General features: G+C 48.0%; 1 protein-coding gene across 1 annotated transcript; it reads right to left on the reverse strand.

Annotated features, from left to right (window-relative positions):
* Positions 1–453: 453 nt before the first annotated feature.
* On the reverse strand, positions 454–3,390 carry LOC121002891 (lamina-associated polypeptide 2, isoforms alpha/zeta-like). The gene is made up of 2 exons (XM_040434535.1): positions 2,965–3,390; positions 454–2,887 (listed from the first exon to the last, which is right to left on the reverse strand). The coding sequence occupies exons 1-2, from the start codon at positions 3,019–3,021 to the stop codon at positions 1,604–1,606; spliced, it is 1,341 nt and encodes a 446-aa protein (XP_040290469.1). The 5' UTR covers positions 3,022–3,390; the 3' UTR covers positions 454–1,603.
* Positions 3,391–11,369: the final 7,979 nt, after the last annotated feature.

Raw genomic sequence — 11,369 nt, forward strand, 5'->3', positions numbered from 1 at the left:
TGCCCGAGGATGATCCCTGGGGTTGAGGGAGAAGAACTGGTTTAGCTGATGATTTCTCCTGGATGCAAACAGGTCTATCGTCGGCCTGCCCCATTTCTTCGTGATTAAATGGAAGGCTTCTGGGGCTAACATCCATTCCCCTGGGTCTAGTCTGTGCCGGCTTAGGTAATCGGCCTGAATGTTTAAAACTCCCTTCAAATGAACCGCTGAAAGAGATTGAATGTTGCCTTCTGCCCAGGAAAAGATTTTGTTTGCCAGGTTCTGTAGCGGGCGATGCCTTGTGCCTCCCTGGTGTTGGATAAAGGCCACGGCTGTAGCGTTGTCCGAGTAGACTAGGACGTGACGACCCTTTGCCAGCTGACTTGTGTGTTTCAGTGCTTCCCACACTGCCCTCAGCTCCTTGAAATTTGAGGATTGCTGGCTCACGTAATTCCCCCATGTTCCCTGGTAGGAGTTCCCCTGGACGACCGCTCCCCACCCGTGGAGGCTGGCATCTGTTGTGATGACTAGAGGGAGATCTTGTGCCCAGAAAATCCCGTTTTCTAGGTTCGAATTGCTGAGCCACCAAGTTAGTGATTTTTTGGTCTCTGCATCTAAGAATATTTTCCTCTCTAGGGTTAATTGCGATCTGTTCCATTTGTCTAAGATGAATTTCTGGAGTGGTCTTAGATGGAACTGTGCCCAGGCAACTGCTGGAATGCAAGCGGACAGACTCCCTAGTACCTTCATGGCCTGTCTTATTGAACAGAATTTCTCCTTCTTGAACTTCCTCAAAGCTGTCTGAAGTTTTACTATCTTTTGAGGTGGTAGAAAGGATCTTTGGGAGACTGTGTCTAGAGTAATGCCCAGAAAAACTTTCCGTTTGGATGGGATTAAATCCGATTTTTTCCAATTGATGAGCCAACCTAGGCTCTGTAGATGATCCAGGACTAACCCGAGATGGATTCCCATGGTCTCTATGTTGTCCGCCACTACCAGTAGGTCGTCCAGATAGGGGATCACACAAATTGCCTTTTCTCTCAAGGTTGTCAAGGCTTCCGCCATTATTTTGGTAAAAACCCTTGGGGCAGAAGAGATCCCGAAGGGGAGACACCTGAACTGGAAATGCTGAATGTTTCCCTCCAATTCTATTGCGAACCTTAGGAATTCCCTTGATGACCTGTGAATTGGGACGTGATAATAGGCGTCGCTTAAATCTATTGTGGCCATCACTGCATCCTTTTTTAAGAGTTTCACTGCTGACTTCAGGGTCTCCATTTTGAATTTTTGATATCTTACGTATTTGTTTAGATGTTTCAGATTTATAATTACCCTGGATTTCCCGTTTGGTTTCTTTATAATGAAGAGGCGGGAATAGAATCCCAGTCCTGTCTGATTTTTCGGGACGGGCTCTATGGCGTCCAAGGTTAATAGGTTTTTTATGTCGTTTTTTAAGGTCGCAGTTTGAGATGGGGGAAGGGTAGTGATCACATATTTCTGTGGAGGGGAAGAGAGAAGATCTATCAGATAACCCTCTTGTATAATACTTAAGATCCACCGGCTGTTTGTTACATGCTCCCAAGATCTTAGAAAGGAGCCGAGTCTTCCCCCCACTGGTATGGCGTCATTGTTTGTTGTTGGATGAGGAGGCTTCGGCCCGATTTGGGTTGAAGAGGAAGCTTCTCCCCCTGCCTCCCTTCGCATAGCTCCACCTCCCAGTCTTCCCTTTATCTTTTTTATTTTCGGGTTGAAAAAATCGGTCACGAAAGGGCTGCCTTTTTTGTTTATATCTTTCCTCTGGAAACCCTCTTTTTTTATTTGTCGCGTTGTCTAGGATTTTATCTAGATCTTCTCCGAAAACGTACTGACCGTGGAAGGGGAGTGCGATTAATTTATTTTTAGATGTGATATCTCCTGACCACGCTTTAAGCCATAGTGCCCTTCTCGCTGTATTTGAGAGAACAGCTGTACGGGCGGACAGTTTAACTGATTCAGCAGCTGCGTCTGCTAGAAAGGAGGTTGCCATCTTTAATAGAGGCAAGCTCTCTAGAATTTGATCCCGTGGTGTCTTATTGACCAGATGTATCTCTAGCTGGTCTAGCCAAAGGTTCAGTGTTCTGGCCACACATGTGGAGGCAACGCCCGGTTTGAGAAGGGCCGCCGTAGTCTCCCAGGTCTTTCGCAAGAGACTTTCCGCTTTCCTGTCTAGAGGATCTTTCAATTGTGCTGAGTCTTCAAACGGTAGGGCCGTATGTTTTGCTACCTTGGCCACTGGCGCGTCTACTTTGGGAATGGTCTCCCAATCCGTACAGTCCTCTTGGCTAAAGGGGTAGCGCCTCTTAATTCCTCTTGGGATAAAGGATCCTTTATCCGGTTTTTCCCATTCAGACCTAATTAATTTTTGGACACTATCAGGGACTGGAAAAACGGCCTTCTTCCTTTCACCTAGACCCCCAAAAATTTCTTGCTGGGTAGACCTAGGGGTTTTAGGCATCTCCATCTGAATGGTGGCCCTGATGGCCCTGATAAGTTCATCAATATCTTCAGGATTGAACAGGAAGCGCTTATATTCGCCCTCTTCATCTGAAGATGCCGGGTGTTTTTGGACAGATTCGGAGTCTGAGACCGCCAGCCCCTCAGAGTCGGAATCCAGGATAAGTGATTTAACACTACGGGCGTCCTGAGTGGGGGGAACTTTGGGAGGAGTAGGTTCTCTGGTAGTTAAGGCTAGCTGAACCTCTTCTTTTACCACTTTTCTAATGTCTTCAATTAGACTAGAAGACTCAGACTTGATGACACTGGCAGTACATTCTTTACACAGGGGCTTGGATCCAGTGTTAGACAATCTTTTGCAGCAAATACCACATTTTCTAGTTTTTTTGGCTGCAGAAGCCGAATCCTTTTCTCCCTGAAATGGTAAGGGAGGAAAGGATGAGCAGACTGAACCCACCATACAAGGCATGTACCTGAGAACAGGTTACTCACTGTCCCAGGGTTTGATGCAGGCTCGGTTCCAGAGCCCGGCGTGAGGGGGGTGCTCATCTTGACTCCCGACCGCTTCAGAGATGCTTCACCAAAATATGTGAGCCGCGCTATGCAGGGCGCCGTTACACAGGTCCTGAGCGTTTTTATAGTGTCTCCATGTGCTTCTCATGCTGCAGGACCTGTGGCGCATGTTGATGACGTCAGCGCGCTTAGCTCCGCCCCCGGCGTCTGACGTCATCCGCCTGCCGGCCGGAAGGGACACATCACAGTGCCGATCCGCCGTGTTCCTCCTTCCCTCTGCATCAAGCCCTCCGGGACCGCCGCAGAGGGAATCTTCGCAGGGGCACTACCTATGTGCCCGAGCCCAGGCCTAACCAAACGGAGGAGGGAGAGCTGCACTGCAGATCCGACCTCGGCCCAGATGAAAAAAAAAAAAAACTCCAGGTGAGCCCAAACGAGCTCCGTGCACCTCTCCTGCTTCCTATCCTGATGGGACAGGAAAAACACTGGTGATGTGAGGAGGGGGTGGGGGTTTTAACCTCTCTGTGTTTTTCCTGTCCAATCAGAAGGAAGTCAATCTCAGGACTTGGTGTCATGGAGACGACTGGGGAAACTACTGTACGGGCACACAGTAGAGCGTAGAGGGAAAGGTGCGCCGTGTGGTTTTTGGAAGGCAGATTTTGCTGGACTGGTTTATTTGCACCATGTCCCATTTGAAGCCCCCCTGATGCACCTCTAGAGTAGAAACTCAATAAAGTGACCCCATTTTGGAAACTACGGGATAAGGTGGCAGTTTTGTTGGGACTATTTTTAGGGTACATATGATTTTTGGTTTATCTATATTACATTTTTGTGAGACAAGGTTACCAGAGATAGAAATTCTGAAATTTTATCTCCATTTGCCAATAACTCTTGTGGAACACCTAAAGTGTTAACGACGTTTGTAAAATCTGTTTTGGATACCTTGAGGGGTGTAGTTTCTTAGATGGGGTCGCTTTTATGGAGTTTTTACTCTAGGGGTGCATCAGGGGGGCTTCAAATGGGACATGGTGCCAAAAAGAAAAAAAGGCCATCAAAATCTGCCTTCCAGAAGCCATAAGGCGTTCTTTTCCTTCTGCGCCCTGCCGTTTGGTCATACAGCAGTTTACGACCACATATGTTGTGTTTCTGTAAACTGCAGTATGAGGGTAATAAATATTAAGTTTTGTTTGGCTGTTAACCCTTGCTTTGTTATTGGAAAAAAACTGATTAAAATTGAACATTTGGCAAAAAATAGCTTTTTTGGCACGTTTTTATTTTTTTACACTGTTCATCTGAGGGGTTAGGGGGGGTATTCTTATAGAGCAGATTCTTACGGACGCGGCAATACCTAATATGTCTACTTTTTAAAATGTATTTATGTTTTACACAATACTTTCTTTTCATAAACAAAAAAAAAAACATTTTAGTATCTCCATAGTCTGAGTCATTTTTTTTTTTAGTTTTTAGCCGATTATCTTAGGTAGGGGCTGTTTTATTGGCACTATTTTGGGGGGCATATGACTTTTTGATTTTGGGATGTAAGGTGACAAAAAAAACTATTTTTTCTTACTTTTTTTTTTTTTTTTACCGTGTTCATCTGAGGGGTTGGGGGGGGTGTATTTTTATAGAGCAGATTCTTACGAACGCGGCGATACCTAATATGTCTACTTTTTTTAATTATTTTCGTTTTACTAAATAATATTTTTGAAATTTTTTTGTTTTTGCTTTAGTGTCTCAAGTCTCAGAACCAGTTTTATATCCGTCAGTGGCTAAATTGGGATATAAATTTAGTACTCCATGGAAGTGTGATACTCCCTGAAGCAACCAATAATGCAGAGGCCCGGATGATCGGGGCACGTGTCACACTGAGTAGTGGTGTCCTTCCGTATCCACCTCCTGTGACACACTCTGCACCTTTTTTGGGTCCGTCCCTTCTTTCCAGTATGGGGGACCACACCTGGAAAGTGTTGGCCAGGGACGATCCGGGCGCCTCCAGTTCCCGAGGTACTCCGGCCTGCTATTTCCCGGTCAGAAAATTTCCCGGTCAGAAAAGATCAGGTCCTTGAGGACTGCCTCATAGAACTGAAGGAATGTCCCTGTGTTGCCAGCGCTTCGGGACAGCACAAAAGAGTTGTACAAGGCAACCTGCACCAAGTAGACCGCAACTTTTTTGTACTATGCCCAGGTTTTGCGCATGGCGTTATATGGCTTGAGGACTTGATCAGAGAGATCAACTCCTCCCATATACCGATTGTAGTCGACGATACAATCGGGCTTGAGGACCGTTGCCGCGGTACCTCGCACAGGGACAGGGGTGATGCCGTTACCATGAATTGTGGACAGTACAAGGACATCCCTCTTGTCCTTATATCTGACCAGCAACAGGTTTCCACTGGTGAGGGCAGGGGTCTCACCCCTGGGGATAGGTACCTGGAGGGGGTGGGTAGGGAGGCCATGTTGATTTTTCCGCACGGTCCCACAAGCGGACGCGGATCTGGCGGCGAGGGACTGGAACAAGGGGATACTAGTATAAAAGTTATCCACGTACACGTGGTAACCCTTATCTAGCAGTGGGTGCATAAGGTCCCATACAAGTTTCCCGCTAACACCCAGAGTGGGGGGACATTCTGGGGGTTGAATACGGGAATCTCGCCCCTCGTACACACGAAACTTGTAAGTGTACCCTGAGGTACTCTCACAAAGTTTGTACAGCTTCACGCCATACCTCGCCCGCTTAGAGGGAACATACTGGCGGAAAAGGAGTCTCCCCTTGAACGCAATGAGAGACTCATCAACCGCGACTTCCCTTCCAGGTACATAGGCCTGTACAAATTTAGCCCCAAAGTGATCGATGACCGGCCTGATTTTGTACAAGCGGTCATAGGCAGGATCACCTTGGGGGGGACATGCTGCATTATCTGAATAATGCAGGCATTTCCGGATGGCCTCAAACCGGGAGCGTGTCATGGCAGTACTGTAAAGTGGGGTCTGGTAGAGGAAGTCCCCACTCCAGTAATGCCTGACACTTGGTTTCTTGACTAGGCCCATGTGCATCACGAGGCCCCAAAATGTCCTCATCTCAGCTGCACTGACCGGGGTACAGCCACCGGGCCTAGCCAAAAAGGAGCCCGGGTGTTGAGCAACGAACTGTTGGGCGTATGGGTTTGTCTGCTCCACCATCAGATTTACAAAGTGGTCACTGAAAAAAAGACTGAAAAAGTCGTATTCAGTGAAGCCCACTGTGGAAATCTGGATTCCTGGTTGGCCTTCAAAATCAGGAATCATGGGCTCATAACGCTCTGGGGTATACCAGACAAGTTCACCGGCAGGGGGCTCCGGTGGATTTAACTGGTGGGCTGGAAAACTAGTACGAGCACCAGAGCTGCTCGTACTAGGGTGGGCCACAGGGTCCCTAGAATGGCGGTCCCCTTGCTCCGCCTGGCGTCCCGAAGTTTGAATCGCTGATCAACCGTCCGAAGTTTATCAGCGGTGGGGTGTGCGATGCGCTAACAGTGGCCGGACGCTAAGAGTGCCGGCCACAGTCAGCATACGCACACAAAAAAAAGGGGGGCAAGCTGCAGGGTGGTCTAGGGTCACACAGCTGTGCTGTGGACCCCAGACACTCAATTTAGGGTGATGCAATCAGAAATGTTTTTTTTTTTTTCTTCTCACTAGCTTTCCCTAAAATATCCCTGCCTAATCTAACTGGTCCCTAGCATTTCCCTAATTACCTGGGTGCTGGGGTGCTGGGGCACAGATGGGGGTGCTGGGTGCTGATGATCCTTGCGGCGATCCGACGTGCAGCGCTCCTCTCTCCTCGGCTCCTGGACACAAAAGGAGGAGGAGAGGAGCGCTGCAGTAATTTGAACCTCCCGGCCCTGCGGCCGGCCACTGAAGCCAGCCAATGAGAGCAATCCTGAGAGGTGATGTCACCATCACCACTCAGGATCTAAGGATGGTGATTGGTGGTGTATTATCACACCACCGATCACCATCCTGTTCCGGGTTATCGGGTCCCCAGAGACCCGAATAACCCGGAAACGCAGCAAACCGCAGGTCTGAATTGACCTGCGGTTTGCTGCGATTGCCGACATGGGGGGGGGGTCACAGGACCCCCCGGCGCATTTAGCCAAGGTGCCTACTCAATGATTTGAGCAGGTACCGAGTTCCGATCAACGCCCGCCGAGCGGCGGTGATTGGAACTATACATGACGTACCGGTACGTCATGTGTCCTTAAGTACCGGGACAACATGCCGTACCGGTACGTCATGTGTCCGGAACAGGTTAAGCAGACTGTGATTGTCTATTGTTGTGACTTAGATGAAGATCAAATCTCATTTTATGACCAATTTGTGCAGAAATCCATATCATTCCAAAGGGTTCGCATACTTTTTCTTGCAACTGTATACCAGATATACAAGATGATGATTTATTACTACAACCTAGAAAGCATGGTACCTTCATTAGAAAGGTCATTTATAGAGCTCTGTTTGAGTCTTGTATATATGAATAATGTATTTTATTGTATTTTTTTGTATTTCTTTGCATATTTTATACTTTTTTACACATTATATGAAGAAAAAAATGTGGATCGCAATTGTTGCAGATGAGAGGCAACTATATTCAAAAAAACGTATATGTAGATTAAAAAAAAACGCATTAGAAACTGCAATACGTCTTTGAAAGGTATGAGATTTCATAATATTAATGAGTAAGGGTACTTTCACACTAGTGTTATTCTTTTCCGGCACTGAGTTCTGTCCTAGGGGCTCAATACCGGAAAAGAACTGATCAGTTTTATCCTAATGCATTCTGAATGGAGAGCAATCAGTTCAGGATGTCTTCAGTTCAGTCTTTTTGACTGATCAGGCAAAAGATCAAACCGCAGCATGCTACGGTTTTATCTCTGTCCAAAATTCCTTAACACTTTTTCCCATTAACATGCATTAATGCCGAATCCGGCCCCGAGTGTTCCGGCAAAACGGATCCGGCATTGCGGTCTGCGCATGCTCAGACTGCAAAAAAGTGAAAAAAATAAATCCCGGATCTGTTTTTCCGGATGACACCGGAGAGACGGATCTGGCATTTCAATGCATTTGTCATACGGATCAGGATCCTGATCCGTCTGACAAATACCATCAGTTTGCATGCGTTTTGAGGGAACTGCCTGCCGGAATCCTCTGCCGAAAGTGTGAAAGTACCCTAAGGAGAAGACTAAGACATCTTGATATTTGGAGATGAAAACAGATAAGATCTACTCTAAAGATATGGAGAAAGCTGTAATATGAAATGATGAAAATGGAAAATCCAGTTGGGGTTTTGGATGAGACTGGAAGAATGGGTATATAAGTGGGAAGAATCTCTAAACAAATATGGCCACTGAGGAAGGGGTTAGTCAAACTCCGAAACGCGTCTGGTGTTAACAAGATCATAGCAGGGGTGTCAAACTCAAATTCATCGGGGGCCGCATCAGCAGTTTGGTCACCTTCAAAGGGCCGGTTGTATCTGTAGGACTATGTGTCCACTCTTTATTATCATAAATTATTGTCACTGCATTCAATTATTACTGTTTTTTGTAATAAAAAAAAATATATATATATTGTGGGGCACAGTGGATGCTATATGTGTATAACATAAACATATTTCACATGAAAACTTACAGTTACTTGGCTTGGCCCTTGGGGATCTCGGACGCCACTTCCACACTTTGGCTGGGGGCTCGGCGGAGCTGATGAGGTGTTTTATCCTAATGAGAAAGATTTCATAATAAGGATTTGGAGAAGGGGCAGAGGGATAGCAGAGCAGGGAGAGGCTGATGCTGCTACTAGGGGGTCATACCATGGGGGAGTAATAAAGCCCACCATAATGCCCCCCCAGTAGTAATATTTCTCCTTATAATGTGACAGTGCAAAAAATACCCCCTTGTAATGCCCCCATTTGAGCTAATGTCCTCATAGTGCCCCCATAATGTGCCAGTATAAAATACCCCTATATAGTGCCCCTAGTAAATGACCCCATAGTGCTCCACACCCTCCTTCCTCCTAGTGCCCCCCATAATGTACCAGTATAAAATGCTCCAGTAGATGCCCTCAGTGTCCCCCATAATTTGCAAGTAAAAAATACCCCTTCTTAGTGTCCCCCGTAGATGACCCCATAGTACTCCTCTCCCCCCTTCCCCATAGTACCCACCATGTGTCCCAGTATAAAATTGTACTGTACAGAGAGCCCATATAAAATACCCCTTCTTTGTGGCCTCAGTAGATGCCCCTATAGTGCCCCCAATCATGTGCCAGTATTAACAGCCCCCCCCCCTGTGCCAGTAATAATAGCCCCTTATGCCAGTAATAGCAGCCCCCCTGTGCCAGTAATAACAGCCCCCAGTAATAACAGCCCCCAGTAATAAGAGCCCCTCTGTGCCAGTAATAACAGCCCCCAGTAATAAGAGCCCCTCTGTGCCAGTAATAACAGCCCCCAGTAATAAGAGCCCCTCTGTGTCAGTAATAACAGCCCCCAGTAATAAGAGCCCCTCTGTGCCAGTAATAACAGCCCCCAGTAATAAGAGCCCCTCTGTGCCAGTAATAACAGCCCCCAGTAATAAGAGCCCCTCTGTGTCAGTAATAACAGCCCCCAGTAATAAGAGCCCCTCTGTGCCAATAATAACAGCCCCCAGTAATAAGAGCCCCTCTGTGCCAGTAATAACAGCCCCCAGTAATAAGAGCCCCTCTGTGCCAGTAATAACAGCCCCCAGTAATAAGAGCCCCTCTGTGTCAGTAATAACAGCCCCCAGTAATAACAGCCCCTCTGTGCCAGTAATAACAGCCCCCAGTAATAAGAGCCCCTCTGTGCCAGTAATAACAGCCCCCAGTAATAAGAGCCGCTCTGTGCCAGTAATAACAGCCCCCAGTAATAAGAGCCCCTCTGTGCCAGTAATAACAGCCCCCAGTAATAACAGCCCCTCTGTGCCAGTAATAACAGCCCCCAGTAATAACAGCCCCTCTGTGCCAGTAATAACAGCCCCCAGTAATAAGAGCCCCTCTGTGCCAGTAATAACAGCCCCTCTGTGCCAGTAATAACAGCTCCCAGTAATAAGAGACCCTCTGTGTCAGTAATAACAGCCCCCCCTTTGCCAGTAATAACAAACAGCCCCCCCTTTGCCAGTAATAACAGCCCCCGCCAGTAAAAGTATTGTACATAATAAAAAATAATAAAAAAAACACATACTTACCTCCATGTCAGTGATGCGATGCAGCCTCTTCTGGCCTGTGTCCCACGCTGTATGGCTCAGGCAGCGCGATGACGTCATCGCGCCGCCTGCGCCGGCCTCTGATAGGCTGCAGGCACTAGGCCGGCAGCCTATCAGAGGAAGGGAAAGGGACACGCCTCTCCCTCCCCTACCGCAGCACAGGCCGGCATCTGTATCGCTGTCCTGAGGACGGCGATACAGATGACTGGAGATGAGCGCTTCCACAATGGAAGCGCTCATCTCCCTGTGCCCAGCCGCCGCCGCCAGCTCGCTCGCTGCGCGGGCCACATGACGAGGTCTGGCGGGCCGGATTCGGCCCACGGGCCTTGTGTTTGACACCCTTGATCTATAGAATCCAGGACCCACCCATGGGCGTAGGAAGCGGGGGGGACGGATCCCCCCAGGAAATAATGCGGGGGGGAGAGGTATGGTCAAATCCCCCCCAGCGGCAGCGGGGCAATGTGTGCGGCGGGGCAGGCACTGAGATGAGCGCTTCCATTGTGGAAGCGAAGCGCTCATCTCCATAGTGATCTGTTTGTATCGCCGTCCTCAGGAGGTGTGTCCCTTTCCTCTGTTCCTCTGATAGGCTGCCGGCGTAGGCGGCGCGATGACGTCATCGCGCCGCCTGAGCCGTACAGCGCTGGAGTTGGGACACAGTGATAGGCCGGAAGAGGCCTGCATCGCATTGCTCCAAAGAGGTAAGTATAAGTGTTAATTTTTTTTTTTAAATATATACAATACTTTGTTTTACTGGCACATGATTGGGGGGGAAGCTATTACTGGCACTTGATTGGGGGGGCTATTACTGGCACATGATTGGGGGGCTATTACTGGCAAATGATTGGGGGGCTATTACTGGCACATGATTGGGGGGGCTATTACTGGCACTTGATTGGGGGGCTATTATTGGCACATGATTGGGGGGCTATTACTGGCACATGATTGGGGGGGCTATTACTGGCACATGATTGGGGGGGCTATTACTGGCACATGATTGGGGGGCTATTACTGGCACATGATTGGGGGGGCTATTACTGGCACATGATTGGGGGGGCTATTACTAGCACTTGATTGGGGGGGCTATTATTGGCACTTGATTGGGGGGGCTATTATTGGCACTTGATTGGGGGGGCTATTATT

The sequence above is a fragment of the Bufo bufo genome, chromosome 5, assembly GCF_905171765.1.
Source record: "Bufo bufo chromosome 5, aBufBuf1.1, whole genome shotgun sequence".
NCBI lineage: Eukaryota > Metazoa > Chordata > Amphibia > Anura > Bufonidae > Bufo > Bufo bufo.